The sequence below is a fragment of the Phaenicophaeus curvirostris genome, chromosome 4, assembly GCF_032191515.1.
Source record: "Phaenicophaeus curvirostris isolate KB17595 chromosome 4, BPBGC_Pcur_1.0, whole genome shotgun sequence".
In the NCBI taxonomy this organism is placed as follows: domain Eukaryota; kingdom Metazoa; phylum Chordata; class Aves; order Cuculiformes; family Cuculidae; genus Phaenicophaeus; species Phaenicophaeus curvirostris.
The window spans coordinates 15462346-15481542 of record NC_091395.1 but is presented as its reverse complement, the minus strand read 5'-3'; the positions used below and the strand labels follow the sequence as shown (position 1 = coordinate 15481542).

General features: G+C 42.5%; 1 protein-coding gene across 2 annotated transcripts in view; it reads right to left on the bottom strand.

Moving 5' to 3' along the window:
* The window catches only part of ARHGAP10 (Rho GTPase activating protein 10), a 150336-nt gene extending 137528 nt beyond the window's left edge, over nucleotides 1-12808 (bottom strand). Inside the window, exon 1 of one of the 2 annotated variants that reach the window (XM_069855330.1) lies at nucleotides 12576-12808. In XM_069855330.1, the coding sequence (XP_069711431.1) occupies nucleotides 12576-12729 (154 nt within the window). In that variant the 5' untranslated portion in view covers nucleotides 12730-12808. Of the gene's footprint in view, nucleotides 1-6205; nucleotides 6242-12575 lie in introns of those variants that run through there. The other variant, XM_069855332.1, reaches the window with a different exon arrangement.
* Nucleotides 12809-19197: the final 6389 nt, after the last annotated feature.

Genomic DNA, 19197 nt, shown 5'->3' with positions numbered 1-19197 from the left:
TTGCTCTGTAAATTTTCATCGGAACAGGCAGCTAAAGACATTAAATGAGATGAGGGAAGCAGTAATCTCTGACAGGCTATGGCAGGAATAATCTAAAAAGTCACAATATTAACACTTCTCAGAAAGGAGATGGAGAGAGAAGAGACAGCAGCACAATCTGCTGAGCTAATATCAACTATTTTCCAAGAAAAATTCCTTCCTGGCATCCCCCAGCGCCTCTGCCTGTCACTCTGGGAATGCCACCCCAACCCACCCATCCAGGCACTAGGAGCAAAACTCCGCAGCTGCTCGTATCTCTCTCAGCCACTACACTAATAATAGCATCCAGGAAGCAATGTTCCAATAAGGCCATTCAATAATGTCCTTGTGAAACATGAGATCAGCTTCTGGCCAGTATTAAAATACAGGAATACTCCATATTTAAAAGGGAAATTGGAGGAGAGGGGCTCAGGGGAAGAAAAAAAAAATCTATGATTAACAGCAGCATCCTTTCTCAAATGATAACGCCCTTTACACTGAAAAACACAAATTCTCTTTAGAAAAGTTTAATTTCAAATCTGAAACATCAAAAGCATACCCTCCCTTTTGTCTGCTCACAATCCTTCAAGATCCTAAAGGCAAGTAAATCATAGCTATTACAACTGGAACAGAAAGCATATACAGAAAGCTTTATTTATAAAAGGATTGAAATTGCAATAACTGTTGATAGAATTGTTTGATGCTTTTGGGGCAGCAGAGATGTTTTTGTTTCAGGAGTGGCTTTGCTTGTTTGTTTCTGTTACATGTTGTTTACAAACACTGTCAAGTTCCATTCAGAGAAATTTTTCTCTGTACCAGACAGAAACTGGATGAGGGAAAAGCTTTCAGATTAAATCTAATTTGGCCCAGTTGCGTGCTCCATCCAAAACAATACTGCTACTTTTCTTGACCAAAATCTCAATTCCTCACTTAATTTTTAAACCAAACAATAACAACAATGCCAAACATTGTCAAGAAGCTATCAAAGCCATCTTCCTTGTAAACACTTTTAATTAAAAGAACTACAAACAAAAGACACAATGAGGATAAAACCTTCTCAACGAAGCAAGCTTTGCAATAACTTCACAAATCTGAAGCGGATTTCAGTATGTCCACAGAGCACTAGAACAAGGCTGGCATACCTAAGTTTTTCTTCACACGTGGATACTTGCTGTTAAAAAGTGAATGACGATATGCTATAAACTTTAGAAAAGCCAAACTGCAGACTTAAATTTCCACTTGAATAATCTGCATGGTAAGGGAAGAACAGCTGCTTTCTGAGTTCATGCTGCCATGCCCTCCATACTGAGATGTCTAAAACATGACTGGAGGAGAACGCAGCACATACCCCACCAGATTCTATATTAAGCTAATTTACTTGAGAAAAAAAATAAAAGTTTACAACTACCACACAATTCAAACAATGCCTACCAAAAAAGAGCAGTGGGTGCAGGCTCACCTTATGACTGATACACAACACTTCTCTATGATGTTTCAGCATTTGTGAAACGCTTTATAGATAACTGTCAACAAGTTTGGCGCAACAGCTTAAATAATGACAGAAATATATGAAAAGGTGAAGGGCTTGCCCAAAGCTGCTCCCAAAGTAGCTTCTCTAGATACAGCTTGCTCTTTTGTTCATACCATTAAATTATCCATGTATATGGAAAGACAAAACATTTTTGGCTTTAAGGAAAGAAGCTTAGAAAGAAGACATGTCATCATTCCATTAAACTCACTTGTTTGCTGCTTAGCATCAGTGCTGTGCAAACAAAAAGCTCCACCACTACATGTTCTTTTCATCCATGTTGTATTATGGGATCAGTTACAAGAGAAGTAAGTAATGATCCATACAGACAAGATGTGGAGGGAAAACGTAAACCGTATTGAGCCTGCCTTCAGAAAAAAGCCTAATAATATAAAAGACGAAAATTTCACTACCCTTGCAGACATGAACCATGGCCACAACAGAAAGTTCATCATGACTGACAGCAACCTAAAGCATCAGTTTAAAAGGAAAAAAGACAAACTTATCTACAAGACAAATCGTGTTGCACCTAAATATAAGATATTTTTGTAAAAAGAGGAATTCATACCTAAGACAAAAATCCAGTTACAGACATATGAAAGTAGTTAATGGAGGCAGGAAGGCAAATAAAAATTCCAGAGAACTGAGCACAAAGAATAATTTCTGTTGAACCTCAAAGATTATTTTCAAAATAATATTTGCATCTGAGACAGTAGCTTGAAGAAGTTTTACTTCTTAAATAGCAGATGACTTTTAACATGTGTAAGTCAGTCACCATGATTACCAGGCCAGATATAGACACAACCCTTCTCATTGGTCTTCTGAGTTTCTAGTCATTAAATCTGAATCCTCCAGGAGAGCATTTGCAGTCACCAATTCCCTCAGAGCAGGTTACACTACTCGAACTCTACCTAGAGATATGAGTCACCAGTCCTCAGGTGCTTCAGCTCTGCAACAGATGGGTGAGTTTTTCCAAGACACAGAACACATTTCAGCTCTTCTTAAAACACCGTATCCTGTCTTATGTGGGTTTGTATCTCCTTCAACAGGCAAAGTTCATGTGAACAAAGGACTATGTTCCTACACAGATATTTTCTTAGTTCATTATATTAACTATACAAAAACTTGAGCTAAAAGTCTGATTTATGGGGGAACGGGGCTAAGCTCCATAGCAAAAAAAAACTGCAGTAAGAGGAGAGATACAGGTGCCAACAATAAATTTTCATGCTTGACTAGCTAGTTCCCTGCCCCTCACGGAGGGAAGCCTTTCACCTCAGGTGCAACCCTGCAGAACCCCATGGGAAGAGCACTAACGGTGTTGGTAGAAACACAGATGTGTTTTGTAAAAAAAAAAAATACTGGGCATTTGCAGATTCTTTTTAGCATTAGATGCTTTTACTTCTAGAAGTAAAAGAAATAACAAAAAGACGCACTATATCCAGGCAGTTTTGTTTCTTTTAGTAAAGGTGTTGAATCTGCTGGCACAACAGAAATTTGAAACTGTATTTTGAAACGACTGAAAGCACAAAGAAAAATGAGGCACAAATAAAGTACAGTAATATTATCACAGAGTAAGAGTGTTTAAGAGAAGACTGGAAGAAAGTCAGCTTTGTTCCAGAAAAAGCTTGCAGGCTGAGGAGTTGGACAGACAAAAGCCTTGGAGAAAGAGTCATTTGGCTTGTAACAGAGCTTGTCAATTGGACCAGGCCTTTTCGACAGAAAGCACACAACCTGATATTTTAATAGAAAAAAAGTACTGACAATGTAAATTATACTGTTTTGTTCTCAGAGCACTGATGTGTTTCAAAGGCTGAACCCACACAGCTTTCACAGTCTGCTAATCCATAGCAGCTACAAGCTCAGCCTTGTGATGAATTTCTAAGAACAGTGACCTGCTGCCACAGTATTTTGAAAAGGTTTCTCAAGTCCTCGATGACCCGACCGCACGCTCCCTCCACCTGTTTGCAAGATCATGGGATTGTTTTAAAGAAGCATTTTCTAAGTGATCATATTTTAATTTAAATCTGCTATAAGTTTCCTTATCAAATTTAATTTTTTTGTTGTTCCATCATATCAACATTTAAATATTATTAATATTTGTCAAGGCATGCAACTCTTTCTAGTGACTGACAAAATCACAGATGAAGACAAATGAGGAAAAATAAGGTGCTCTCTGCTTCAGAAGACCACACAGCTTTTGAGAGCTGACACATTACAGTCTAATGTTTTCTTAAGGCTGAAGCTTCAGACTCTTCCCTATGAGTTCATTTGCCACTTCTAAGCTCGGCTACAACTGCCTAATGGATGAAATAGACAAATTCAAAGCTAGAAAGGACTCACCAGCAACAAAGTGTCTGAAAACCTACCGCTGGACACCACACACAGTAGAATGTCCATGGAGACCCAGGTCTGATATGCAGTCCTGTTCAGTTTAATTCTGGATATTCAATTTTCCTGGCCAACTTAAACAAACCATTTTTTTTCCTCTTCAAGGACATGCAGTCCTGACCAGCCAGGTGTATATACAAAAGCTGGACAGAACTACGGGAAGCTGTAACAACCCGATCTATTGAAAAGCAAAGCCTCCTCTCTCATCCGCCTAATGAGTAGATAACCCCCACCTGCCCAGTCCTCCCACCTAAAGAGGCAACAACAGGACATTTATTCAAAGGTGTGGACAGTAGTTAAACCACAATCCATTTAGTAACACTGTGATTTTCCATCTCTGTAGATTATTTTTCCTTCCCACTGCTCGTTTTCCACAGAGGACAATCCCAGCCTGAATGATTTACAAGAACTTCTGATTTGGCCTTGGCCCATGATGGACACGTTGTTTCTGAGGGCCGGGATGTTTTCTCTCTATTTTTATCCTGAAAGATGAGCAAACACTCAGGAAGGGAAAGAACAGCAAGAGGAGGAAACAAAAACAGAGCAGCAGTAATAGGCATTGACAAAGAGCAGGGTGGCTGTGAGAAGCCGTCAATAGGTGCAAATAAGTATGGAAAAACAACAATATAACATTGAAGCTGTCTGCTGAAAATTGCCAAAAATGACTATTAGAAAAAGAGTTTGAGGATAGCGCAAATCCAGCCATATACTTCACCTTCCAGTATCTTAATTCTCAGTAAGATACCCAAAAATGTACTTTGCAGAGCAGGCATACATCTACCCCAGATGAATAACGGGGCAATTTCAATTGCAGCCACTGCAGCTGCCCCCTCCTCCATTGGTGACACCCAGAGAGCACAACCTTCACAGCAGCTGCTGGGATGGAGCACGTGTGCCTACCTCAACTCATTGCAAAATGAGATGGTTTTGTTTAAACTTAGCAAAGAAGATGGTTTTGACTTAGCAACAAGACAGATTTTGAGTGCCTATTAAAACTGACAACTACAGTGGGTGGCAGAAACCATCAGTAGAGAGAGATGTTTCCTGAATGGTGGTTTCTTAAACTATTTGGCCAATATATGCCCAAGCTCATATGATCGTGTATTTTACACTTGCTACATATTCCAGGAAAGCATCCAACTGCTTAAAGTGTCTTAATTTGCCAATCCAAAACCATGAAGACTTTTAGAACATGATCAAAACACTGAGCATGTTGCAACATCTCAACAACAACTGTCATCAAAAAACAGCAAATCTGGTGTGGAAACACAGAAAAGTGGTACTAGACCCAAAATATAACCTCATCAAACATAAGCAAGTCATAAAACTTATTTCAAAAAGCCACAGCTCACCCTATCAAAACAATAAGCTTACTGCCAAGATGCAGATGCTGTGGACTGGCTCCCTCCAGCAACCAAGCCTGTGTTTTTTAAATGTTAAGTGCTGCAGTACTGACTGGAGTTGGTATTGGAAAATAAAAGCACTAAAGTCAATGTAAACCAAATGCATTAATTATGTAATGTTAAAAAACAGACAGGGAGGATGAGAGAAATACTGCAGCACAGCTCTTCTATGCCGTTTCAAAACATGTTTCCAAGCGCTCCTTGTCCAAAGTGCAGGCAGAGCACCTGGCCTGCATGTTACTCTCCTTGCTGTATGCCTCAAAAAAAAAAAAAAACATAGCATTCCAGAGCAGGTCATCTACCTTCCCTGCCCCCTTATAAAAAAATCTGTACTGATCAGAAAGAGAAGTTCTGCCTCACTATGAAGTTGATTTTAGACTGACTTGAGGACTGGCATGATGTCATAAACAAAAGCATCTGCAGTACAGAGCAGGCAAGCATAGGGTAATTTTAGGAAGAGCATACACCTGCAGCCTTATTAGTGGGTCTATTTTCCTTCATTTAATTGCAAGCAGGTGTTTGCACTTTACAGACGGTGGGGCAAATCCATCTTTTTTTCCCAACTCCTTGGGATCCATTCAGATTCCATAAAATTCAATACTACATTTCTAAATGGTCTGTCATCAAAAAAGGAAGATATCAGGAAAAGACTTCCCAACATGATTTACCAGACAGCCTCTCTAAGAACTGCAAACCACACTACTTATTTCTATTGGTTTTGTCCCAAAGACTGACAATGAACACTAATCACTGACATCCTCTTTAATGACTGCTTACAGTTTCTCTAAAGCTGAAAAATGGCATATTTCCCCCAAACAATTAAAAGATAGAATCATCTAATTCAACAACGGCCCATCACATCTCTTACTACTGAAAAAATCCATGTAAATCCATATTTTCTGAAATCAGATCTTCTAGTCCACTAGCAACGTGCTCTACTTTTAATACAGAAAAAAAAAAAAAATCAACAGTGGAACATCTAAAAGACAAAGAAGGTAATGGAGCTGGTTAGTAATCCAAGCTGAAAAGACATGATTCAAGATGACAAACTGGCATCCCGCACAGAATGAGCTTGACACTTTTTATAGCGACTGACACAGTAATGAATGCTTTACTTCGGGTGGAGCTAAACACAATGTTCTGCACAGTACTCTCTTAAAAGAAAGCACTTCCCCGATCCTTATACAGAAGCAACTTTATCTACAAGAAGAAAAAAAAGCTACTGTCTTAGTTAATTAGAGCTTAGCTGTGGCAATTATCTTGAAGGGAATGGAAAGACAGCATTCTATTATGTTATAAGCAGTTCTTTCTTAAGGGAAAGCTGTATTAGTTGGGCCCCAAAGTACCTATTTGCCTTAGTTTTCTCATGTTTCCATTATTGAGCTGAATTCCAATAGAAAGAGGGGTTTTTTAAAGGCATATACTGCTCAGTAGCCTTTGCCATACAGGAGGTAGCACTGCCCTACCAGTAATTTTTATCTAACCATGCCCTAGCAGAGTATATTTCAAATTTAAATCTCAGAGTGTTCACTTGAAGCATTTATTTGCTTAGTGTTGTCACACTTAAGCATGCCTTATAACAGAAATAAGGCTCATTTTTGAGGTACTAACTGAAAACTATAACAGCTTCCTAAAACGCTAAATGTTGAAATTCATTAATTCACAGCTCTCACTAAACTCAAAATGAATCAAAGACAGAGTCCTAACTAGGAAACTAACTAGGAAACTTTTCTAACTAGGAAACTTTGTACAAAAGTTCAACTAAGGCCCTCTTGCAGTAGTCCTCCCCCGCCTTGTTAAGTAAGAATGGACATCAGTTTTCTATTCAGTCTTTGGATTCTTTCTAAGGTTTTAATAAATGTCCATTCATTTTCTATAAGTTATTAACCAGCTCTATATTAATGGTTTTATAAATGTTTTTTTTTACATGCACAGGAGTATATCAGTACAACAACAGTCTTGTTGCAGAAAATTCCTAAGGCTTTGAGAGCTGGCACACATTATATTTTCAGCTAAGTGGTTTCGTAAGTGCAGATTATACTAAGGAAAGTTTAAAGAAAGGACAATTAGTGCTCAAGAAAATAAAGCACCATGGGTCAAGTGATCTGAGTGGCTTTTATGCTGTGTTATTATGTGGATTACAACAGCCTTTGCAGTTACATAATACTATCCATATCAGGTAAAATCAAAAGCCTACCCAGGAAGCGTCTGAGAAGTCAGCCACTACCACCCACTAAAAGAAACAGCCAAAAAAAAGAATACTGGTTTGGTCAACTCAGACATCACATTGGATCCTGGATTTGGATTAGGTTCTTCAGTCAGCTTTGTTGAAAGATTCAGCCTGTTCTACTAGGTCAGAGATGGGATCGGGATGGCTTTATTCTCACTGCCAACAAGATTTCTAGTCTGCTTATCTTCTTGATGGCAAACTTGTAAATGACCAGTGATTAATAACACCACAGGGGAAAGGAAAGAGAACTCACTTTTTTTTTTTTCCCTTACAAATTCCAAAATGCTCCCTGGAGTAAACCACCATTCTTCCATAACTATTAAACAGTAACTCTTTATATCCCAAAATACTCCTTCTACAGAAAAAAAAAAAAGAAATTTAGTTCTTGTTTTGGGTTCTGTCTGGAAGAGTGCAAGGAATAACTCTTCTGTTAAAAAAAAAATAGCAATAAAAAGTAGTCATCAGAAGCCTGAGCACACTGAGCTGCCTACAGAGACCAGCACTAGGGTGTCTCGGTTTCCTCCTCTGATGCACCAAACACAATGGCCAAGATTGCACAGAACTGAGCTCAAAACCTCAGAGTACAGGAGAAACTTACCCTGCTCTCAGCCAAAACAGAGACAGCAATATAATGAAGGGACAGGCCAGCCTCAGTGAAACCACATGATGTGGCCAACAGGGCCGCTGGTAGCAAGTTTCTCAGGGTGCCAGCAAAGTAAGGTGGCTGCTCTGCATTCCAGCACAAGTGATAAGAGTATTTGAATACTGTGACGGCCACGTGGCAGTAGATTGCTCTGACTTAATGAATGGTGGTATGATGCATTTTAGCTGAGAGGCCCATATAGGGCATCATTCCCTATCAAACTCTGTCTAGGCTTCCTTTGGATGGGCACTGCCTATGGGGCAGCCCTTGAAAGCCTCCTCGGGAACTCAACTTTTCTATATTCCTGGTTTTTCCATCTTCTGTCATTACAAAGTCGCTGTAGTTGAGCCAACAGAGTTCTGCCCTGATCGAAGTCTAAATCCAAGAATGAGGAGCCTCTGCTTTTAGGCACATGCAAGATCTGTGAGCACACACTCACAAGTATCCTTTGCAAACTACCCATGAGATGCCCAGGGAAAAAAACTACACTCGTGCTGACTATTCCTAATCCTCCTTGAGGTCTCATAAAAAGTAGCAGCTCCTGCTGTACATTTATGGAAAACTCTCACCTCAAAAAGAATATCTTCAAAAACTCCAAGCAAATCTCATAGTTGTGTCAACAGCCCAAGAGTTAGATCAATATAGAAAGAATTCAGAAGCAAATGTGCAGTAGTTTATTCTTCAGCTTCCAACAATTTGCATCTCAGAGATTTTAAGAGCTTAGAACTAAACCTCTCAAGTTCCTTACATGTTTCACAACAAGGATTCTCCAAGTAAGGCACCTTTAAATTCAGTTTCTCTCAGCAGAACAACTAATTCCATTCAGAAGTTACTTACAAACTATTTTGATCCTCACTTGTTTAACTGAACTGGAATCCCCTGAGAAATCTTGCATTTATATTTTAAAAGGCATATGCATATACTGCTTGTATTTACTGATCATTAACAGTGGAAAAAAATTGTCTTTCTGTACTCCTTTTAAATATATTTAACTGTCACTAGAAAAGAAAAAGCAGCTACTACTGGGTATTCATTTTTCCAGTATTTAGCTTGAACTAGACAACTCAGTGATTCAAGCCATTACACAGGAAACAGACAGCTTTGAGTCAGCCTTGTTTATCTTTCTATCAGGCTCCTGAAACAACTGAAACTTAAAATTGTAAAGATACACTCAAAGTCTGCTTCATACTTGAAACTCAACAATTTGAGAATGCAAAAGATTCAATTTTTTCCTTTATTTTTTTTTTAAGCAGTACAGTCCTGTACTAACAAAAAATCAGTTCTCCTGAGTTTTAGGTGGAAAATCCACTGCCATACAGCTAAGGAGACAAACAGAAAGGAACCAATGAGAGGATCCACATTGTGTTAGTGGTTTGCTTTGTGAGACACTGATGACTTCTGAGATCAGAGGGAGTGGTAGCAGTATCTGCTCCCCATCTCTCAAGATGTAACCCAGTGCAGGCAGCATCAAAGTCATTTACAAGGCTGTCTGTCAAGGAGGAAGTGGGATGTATTCAATCACATCAGTTATTCACACCTCAAGAATCTTCAAGACGTTTCTTGTAAGCCACTGCTTTACAAGTGAAATAAGGAAAGCACTAAGAGAGGAAAATGCAGGCAGTCTTTATTGCAGCCACTTCATTTCCCACAGATTTAATAACAATAGTGCACCTACTTCACTTTTACGTTATAGCCCATTCAGTAAAGGTTATTATGCTCACACATCAATTAAAACAGATGTAAATTTTAATTTACTTGGTTCTAGAAACAGAGAAATACTCTAGCTATTATTAAGATGACAGTTTCTGTTCAGAAGACTAAAACAGTTTTCCAAAAACTGTAATCAGCTGTTGCCTATCACATTCTCTAGATTGCAGCAAGCCGGTCTTTGTGCAAAAAATGCAGCTTTGACAGAGGTAAACAGCTAGCTCTGTGTCTAGACCACTTCTCAAGCCTGGCTTTTGGAACAACTAATCCCATTTGGTTTATAGACAGCAAATGCACCAGGTTCTTCAAAGAATTCAGATGCCAATGTTTTCTTCTGAAAACAGAAGGAAGACCAATACCCTAACCACTGGGGTTTTAATTCCTCCTTGTGTTTCCTCTGGTTAAGTTTGTCTTTTAATGTCTGTGGAACATGGGCACTGCTTCACCAGCAGCAGAGGAAGACATCCTAGCTCCAGATCTGTCACGCAGGGCACTCCAAAAGGGAGACACAACTGCAGAAACCTGAAGCAAGTAAGGATTTAACCTGTTTCCACTTCTCAAACAAGTATGCAGAGGTATTTATTAGAATAAGGTACAGCATCTAAACTCAAAAAGAAAATTTCTGACTGTCATCTCAGAAAGGAAGGAATTGCCAAGACCTGCACACCAGGCAGTATCTCAGACAGCTTTTCTAAATATTTCTCATGGGCTAGCCCGAATTATTTCGTGGGACACTCTCAGACCAGGTGGCTTTGCTTGGCACATGGACTCCCTTGGCTCCCATCACACACACAGCAAGGCGTGCCAAGCACTGCACACCAAGCCAAAGTTTTCAGCACAGGATTCTACTACGGACAGGAGGCTCATATGAGTTGGGGCTTTCCTTGCTACCATCAGCTCCACACTTTCAAATTAAGTTCTGTGTGTAACTGTGCATGAGAAACCAAGAGTTTGGGGCAGTTAGCCAACATACTGTCTAGACGCCTGATGAATAGAAGTGAAGTGGAGTGACTCCCCTCCGCCATTCCTGTCCAAGTTTATGGACACTTTTTTAATTTGCACTCAAAGTTAATTTATACTGACACTTCAGGTCACAGATTTCAAATAATCCTCATTGAACACAATTTGCAATAACTGAATATTAACTGGCCAAAGAATAATGCGTTACAGACAAGTGGAACGTGGTATGGCATTTTCTACCTTTTTTTACCCAGGTACATCAGAGACAAAAATAGGAAAGAATGTTTCTTTATTTGCACAAAATTAGTTACTGCAGTTTTTAAAACTCTCATCATATCCAGTCAGCTATACCACTCAAACTATTGCCCAAACGCCTCTCAGTTTACTTTAAGGGAAGTATCCTGAAAGCCTGGTTCCCTGCCTTCAGAAGTCTTCAATGATACCAACAATGCAGCACACTTATGAGAACACGGGGCCAGCGCACTACATTAATGTTTTATTTGAAAAACTTGTATAGTCAATTATCCTTAGGGGACTACACTACTATATCTTAAGTCCAATGGAAGATATTATATTACCACAATACTACATTAAGAACATGCACTACCATGGTCATTCAAGGAGAATAATATGATTCCCACATGAACCACGTTATACCTGACTATACGTACATAAAATACATATATGCTCAATGACTAAAATACAAAATTAAAAAGCACCATCGCACTTTAAGAGACCAAAGACAGAACTGGCAACTGGTGCTTTCACAACCACAGAATCATAGAACAGTCTGGGTTGGAAAGGACCTTAAAGATCATCTAGTCCCAACCCCCCTGCCAAGGCCAGGGACACCTCCACTAGATCAGGCTGCCCAAGGACCCATCCAACCTGGCCTTGAGCACCTCCAGGGAGGGGACATCCACAGCTTCCCTGGGCAACCTGTGCCAGTGCTTCACCACTCTCATGGTGAAGAAATTCTTCCTTAGGTCTAGTCTAAGTCTGCCCCTCTCCAGTTTATACCTATTGCCCCTCGTCCTATCTCTACAAGCCTTTGTAAACAGTCCCTCCCCAGCTTTCTTGTAGCTCCTTCAGGTACTGCAAGGTCACTATAAGATCTCCTCGGAGCCTTCTCCAGGCTGAACAACCTCAATTCTCTCAGCCTGTCCTCGTATGGGAGGTGCTCCAGCGCTCTGATCATCTTTGTAGCCTTCCTCTGGGGCCGTTCCAACAGCTCCATAACCTTCTTATGCTGAGAATTCCAGAACCGGACACAGCACTGCAGGTGAGGTCCCACAAGGAGGAACAGAGGGGCAGAACGGCCTCCCCCGACCCGCTGGCCGCGCTTCTTAGGATGCAGCCCCGGATTTGCCAAAGGGTAATTATTTCATCAGCCTGAGACCCGCACGCCGGCCCGGGGCGAGCTGCAAGCTCACCCTCCCCAGCTCCCCGAGCCCTCCCTCCGCCGGGGCTCAGCCCCGCGCTCTCTGCGCGCTCGGCACCGCCGCGCACCGGGCGCCGCGGGGAGCGCAGCCGCCGCCGCTGCCCCTCGCCGCCTCTCAGCGGCGGAGGGCTGGCCGCGACCCCCGGGCGGCCGGCGCGGGGGCCGGAGGAGAGGCTGGGGATGGCCAAAAAGCCACAAAAGCCAGCGCCGCTCCCGGGCGGAGCCGCCCTCCTCCTCCGCCGCGCCCCTCCACTCACTCTTGGTGGCGGCGATCAGGTTCTTCCCATCCTTGAGCAACTCCTTGATGAACTTATTGGTCCTCTCCAGCTCGGCCTCGTGCGCTCGCACCCGCTCCCGGAACCAGGGGCTGTCCAGGTAGCAGTCGCTGAACTCCAGGGGCTGCAGCCCCATGCCTGCCGCCTCCCCGCGACACCGCACCGGCCACCTCGGCGGCCACAAAGCCGGGGCGGAGGCGGCGGCGGCTCCTCCCGCGCGGGCAGGGGCCACAGCAGCGAGCGGAGCGGAGCCGCCCTCCTCGCTGCGAGGGGCGGAGCGCTGAGGCCCGGCCCGGCAGCTCGGCTCGGCGCGGTACGGCTCGGCCCGGCGTAGCGCGGCTCAGCCCAGCTCGGTGCAGCCCGTCCCAGTGCAGCTCAGCGTGGTACAGCCCGGGCCGGTGCAGCCCGGCTCGGCTCCGTGCAGCCTGGTCCGGTCCGGTCCGGCTCGGCTCGGCCCGGTGCAGCCCGACTTAGAATCATAGAATAAGCAGGTTGGAAGAGACCCACCGGATCATCAAGTCCAACCATTCCTATCAAGCAGTAAACCATGCCTCTTAGCACCTCGTCCACCCGTGCCTTAAACATCTCCAGGGAAGGTGACTCAACCACCTCCCTGGGCAGCCTGTTCCAGTGCCCAATGACCCTTTCTGTGAAGAATTTTTTCCTAATGTCCAGCCTAAACCTCCCCTGGTGGAGCTTGAGGCCATTGCCTCTTGTCCTGTCCCCTGTCACTTGGGAGAAGAGGCCAGCACCCTCCTCTCTACAACCTCCTTTCAGGTAGTTGTAGAGAGCAATGAGGTCTCCCCTCAGCCTCCTCCAGGCTAAACACCCCCAGCTCTCTCAGCCGCTCCTCATAAGGCCTGTTCTCCAGCCCCTTCACCCGCTTCGTCGCTCTTCGGTGCGGCCCAGCCCGGCAGGGGGAGCCCCGCAGCCCCTCCGCCCCCGCCCTGCCCGGCGCGGCTTGTGGCCGCCAGTCCCCACCCGGCAGGGCGGGGAGGTGCTGCCGAGCGCGGAGGGTGATTTCCCCGCGGGGAAACGCCCCGGGGCTCTAGGAGCGGGCAGGGCAGGCGGGGCGGGGAAGGAAGGACCCGGCGGCACTCGGGGTGCTTGGTGTCGGGTGGTGCCGGTGCCTGCTCTGTGCCCTTCTCCCGGCGGAGAGGCTAGGGGGTTCTGCCCTGCTCCGGGCCTGCCCGGGTGTCTGGCCGTGAAATATCGAGTAAAGTCGATACAGGCTCCCTTCTGTGTCTTCGTTTAATAAACTAATCCTAACAGTCCTCGTGGAAAAGTACTGCAGCAAGAGTAGGAATCTGAAAAGGCTGCTCAGTGCTGAATTGTTGCAGTTAAGAATATTAGGGAATTTGTGAAGAAAACAGAAAAGGCTTATAATTATACCTGTATTTATAATTCAGCTGTAATTTCATGGGTTTATTGGTTTAACGATTGTGCAGTTCATAACGATTTGGTGGGACACTTAGCTGATTGGGGTTTTAGACATTAATATATGTCTAGATGTCTTCTTTGGGTTGGAACTGGATGATCTTTCCGTTCCAACTCAAACCATTCCACGATTCTATTTCATTTTCTGTATTCTGGCAAATTTAGTGTTAGTTCCAGCTCCTTTCAAAGCCAGGGAAGTGGTTGAGTCACCATCCCTAGAGGTACTTTAAAGACCGACAGACAAGGTGCTCGGGGATCTGGTTTAGTAGTAGACAGGTTAAGATCTCAAAGGTCTTTTCCAACTTAGTGATTCTATGATTCCATTTTATGATTCCAATGAGCTCCGGTATTAATTTAAATTTAAATGTATTATTGGTGAGCCCACAGTTAAGCCTACTCTGCACTGGCCAGAGGAATAAAATAAAGCACTCTTTTTGAATACAACTTACATTTTGAAGACTCACACTAAAAAAGAGGTACTTTTATCTTTCTTTTTAAAAAAATAGCACCTAAGATTTCTAGAAATGATTGAGCTAAAGGTAACTGGCAGTGTTACTTTCAGCTTTCCTCTGTGTGAGCCCAGGCACTGACCTGCAGAAGTCATGTATGGAAATAGGTGGGCACTTCAGGAATTGCATTTAAAATTACTCATGTTTGTAAAATCACTGTATCAGGAAGGATTCGATTTTGCAAACATTTAGAGGTTTTAATAACTATCCACTTGAGAGTCCACTTCAGAAGTCAGACTGCAGATGCGTGTTAACCTGCCAGACCTCAAGTGAGTGAGCGCAGAATTTTGTGATCAAAGACAAAGATAATGCCCTCATTGTTCATGCAAATCAGGAAAATAAGAAAACACAATTGTGGAAGGAAGGGGGGAAGTGGACATGGAAGTTCATGAGTAATTATTGTTCCTTAAAGTAGTCTTCAATACAAGCGTGGCCCTTCAGAATCAGCTGCTGCTCCAAAGTGGAGATGATTTGTGTGACAGCACAGGCAGGTCAGGAGTAGACCCTGAATTCTCAGCCTTCCAGCCAAGTGTCCCGCTTGCTAGAACATGTTATCTACTGTGATCATGTTATCTGCTGTGATACATATTGTCTAATATCTAACCAAGAAGTTACAATGCTACTCAGCAGTGTTGATTTGAATTTAAGAAAACACCTTAAAGAAATAACAAACAATCCTTATCTCTGTTTAGATTCCTGGAGCAACATTTCAAGAGTAAGTATGCCTTCCATGAATAGTTTGTTTACCTTTTCCCTGTAGTTGTCTTCAAAATAAAAATTAGAATAATATTTTTCATGGTTGTTTATAGTCACTGTTATTTCCCTATTATCATTCCACTGAAGTGTTGTAAAATAATTGGGTTGCATGCATCATGTGGAGTTGCTTGCATTCAAATTTTAAACAAAAACAAATTACTTCCAAGGTATTGTAGTTTCTTCTCTTGTCAAAACATTTCACCTTCATTAGGAGAATGAAGAGTTTATAATTTCCTTGTAACTCCCATCTTGCTTATGACTGTGTCATCACTGTTGGCTTGCAAGATGTTCGGGGCCTCATGCATATCACAGAATCATAAAATGGTTTGGATTGGAAGGGACCTTAAAGATCATCCAGTTCCAACCCCCCTGCCAAGGCCAGGGACACCTCCCACCAGACCAGGCTGCCCAAGGCCCCATCCAACCTGGCCTTGAACACCTCCAGGGATGGGGCAGCCACAGCTTCCCTGGGCAACCTGTGCCGCTGTCTCACCACCCTCATCATGAAGAAGTTCTTCCTTATGTCTAGTCTAAATCTGCTCCTTTCCAGTTTATACCCACTCCCCCTAGTCCTATCACTACATGCTCAGCTTTCCTGTAGGCTCCCTTCAGGTATTGGAAGGTCCTTGTGTATATATATATATATGAGGTACCATTTGGTTCCATGCTCCCTCTCCTCTCATCCATGAAAAATGCAAATAAATACGGACTAACGTCTGACCACCCATGATGCAGACAAAAATTGTTTATTCTGCTCTCAACCTATTTGATTATTATTATGGCAATCATGTATATATCTGATAAGATGGGAGTTCCTTTCTGGCACTCCTTTACAGCACAAGTTTTATCTGACAAATTATTTTAGTATGCAGCTGCATGCTTTTTCAGCCTTGCAAACATTATATTCTATGGCCGTTTTTTTACTCAATTGTTCTACTAAATAGTTATAAGAATAACAAATACCCTGCTCAGCTTTTGAACTGAACTGATTCTTGCTAATTGCAAAGTTTTTACACTGATAGTTTTCTGTAATCTTCTCCCATAAACCTTACACTGTGAAATGTCCATGTAAACTGGGTCAGATTAGCATACAGTATTACTTAATTTATGCTTAAATGTAGGCTTTATAAAGCATTTATATTAGCCACCTGGTATTTGCTCTGATCAAAAACAAAATCACAGCTGAACAAGTTTGGAGAATCATGGAGCTACGGAGATACTGGCTTATTACAGTATTTAGCACAGTCCAGCCCCTGTTCATAGAATCAAAGAATCATAGAATAACTAGGTTGGAAGAGACCCATCGGATCATCGAGTCCAACCATTCCTATCAAACACTAAACCATGCCCCTTAGCACCTTGTCCACCCGTGTTCTCCTATTACACCTCACTGTCCACACATAATTGCCTGTACTTACTTTTTTCTCTCTCTCTGCATATCCAGCAGGTTTTAATATTTTCTTTTTCAATATATTATCCTGTAGTTGGGTAGCATAATTAAGCTAAATTCAGAGAAGCTTGTTTTCCAACTGTAAACAATTTAAAGTTCATAGCTTTTCTTTCAAAACTGAAGGAAGGCTTGGGTGCTTGTTGATACCAGTTGATTTAATAAGATGTTACATCCTCCTTTAGAGCTCAGTTCACATATAAAATATTTGATACTTTCTGACACTAATATTTTCACATCCACATGGACTTCATCCAGCCCAACTGCTTTACCAGCTCTTATTCTACGGCTTCCTAGCAAAACTTCCCTCTATCAAAAGCTGATTCTAGTGTCATGCAGGCTGCCTGTTCTCTTTTTTTTTTTCCTTTGGGTTACATCTCTCAAAATGTTTGTGGACTTACCCCCTCTTATATTGTCAACTGGTAATTAAGTTTGCATGGATTCCTATTTAGCTACTTTACTTTTAGGTTCATGTTCCCCCTTGTGGGAAAATAACAGAAGATTGGCAAGAAGAATCATGCACACACTCCGGTGGCCTGCAGCTGAGGTGTCAAAAACCACATATATCATAGTAATTATTGTTTAGTCTTGTATGTCGGACAAGTAGAACATCTGTGTTTTGATAGAATGGGCCTGTGATAGACTTAGAGGCACCTTATCCAATGTGCTTGAGATTTCTGCCCTGCTGTGGGAAAGATCAAAGCACAGTGATAAATGATGCCTGCACAAATCCCCGAAATACAGGCAAACCCAGCATGTTTCATGATCCTCTAGCATGGACCAAGCTCCACAGTGCCTGCAACCTGCAACCTTGCTTGTGTGCCCCTGCCCAGCTGCTGCTTTGGGGGTCCCCCAGTTGGCAGGGTAACGAGACTGAATTTACTTTTTGCACTTCATCCATGGTTTTGTGGTTGTCCTTGTGTCCTGCCTGTGCTGGCTCACAGACCCCTCCATATGTGCTATTTTCATCTTGCTCAAAATGTTGGCCTGGCATTTTAAAGTCATGCTCCTTTGTTTCTCAAAATAAAGGCATATACAATATCCACAGCTACGAAAGCCTGGAAGAACAGCATTCATGCTTTAGAGAAGGGAAGTAAAGATGAACAGCTTTTAAACATTTCCTAATTAGTGAACAATGCCATGGCCTGGTTTTGTCCCAGAAGTAGGACAAGACCAAATGAACCCTGCCTTTTCTACACTCTAGGGCCCTGCATGTGGTTATTCCTCAGAGCAGGCAGCCTGCCAGGCTCCACAGGGAAAGAAGGTGAGTGGTGTCATAGGCATGAGAGGGAGCAAGATAAGGGACTAGAGATGTAAGGCTCTGAATTTTGCTCCTCACAATCCCTGTTGCTGCAGCATAGAGTTGTTAGCGAAAGGCCCAAGACTTTAGACTTGTTTATGAGTTAAAACTAGGTAGTATGAATGTTTTCCTCCAAGGTTGTTCTTGGGACTGGCCAACAATGGAATTAAAATTAATTTTTAGGAACACAGTAACTAGAGGGCGCTCATAGGCAATTCTTGCACAGCATGCAGGTCATAAACCATGTCAGTAAACTTTTAAGGTGGTAGTGTTACCCAAAGGGATAAGAAGAATGTATTTCATACTTTGTTTACCTCCTACAAACATCCTAAGATCTGCCCAGAGATGCAGATATGTAACATCTTATATAAACAACCTGGCCTCTGTTCAGGGCGATAGACACTTAGTTTTAAGAAAATTGTGAACTTAGTAGTTAATCAATTCAAGTTTGAATAGGTGTGTTGAAATGAGGAAAAGGATATCAGATAGGGAGAATCTGTGATTGTTTAAGGATTACTTGAAGGACATCTTTATCTTAACTAAGGACATGGAAAAGGGATAAGCAGTTTTGTGTCAAAGTAGAATTGGGTAACCTAATGAATATACTTATTAGATAGTTGTAGCAATTGTATTAGCTAGGCAGGATTTTGAGCATCGGATTTGTATAAATAGGCCTTTAGGGGCTTTAGTAGGTGGCGTGGGGGTAGGGTCTTTAAAGGTTCTTTCTTACTCAAACCATTCTCTTCCCTCTGGTGACGAATGATAGGACCCAAGGGAATGGCAGGAAGATGTGCCAGGGGCAGGTTAGGTTGGATATTAGGGAAAGATTCTTCCCCCAGAGGGTGGTGGAGAACTGGAACAGCTCCCCAGGAAAGCAGCCATGGTGCCAAGCCTGACGACATTCCAGAAGCATTTGGCCAACGCCCTCAGACACACGGTGTGCATGTTGGGGTTGTTCCTGGGCAGGGACAGAAGCAGAACTCAATGACCTGGGCTGAGAGACTTGGGGCTGTTCAGCCTGGAGAAGGCTCCGAGAAGACCTTATAGCGACCTTCCAGTACCTGAAGGGGCTACAAGAAAGACTGTTTACAAATGCTTGTAGTGATAGGATGAGGGGGAATGGGTATAAACTGGAAAGGGGCAGATTTAGACTAG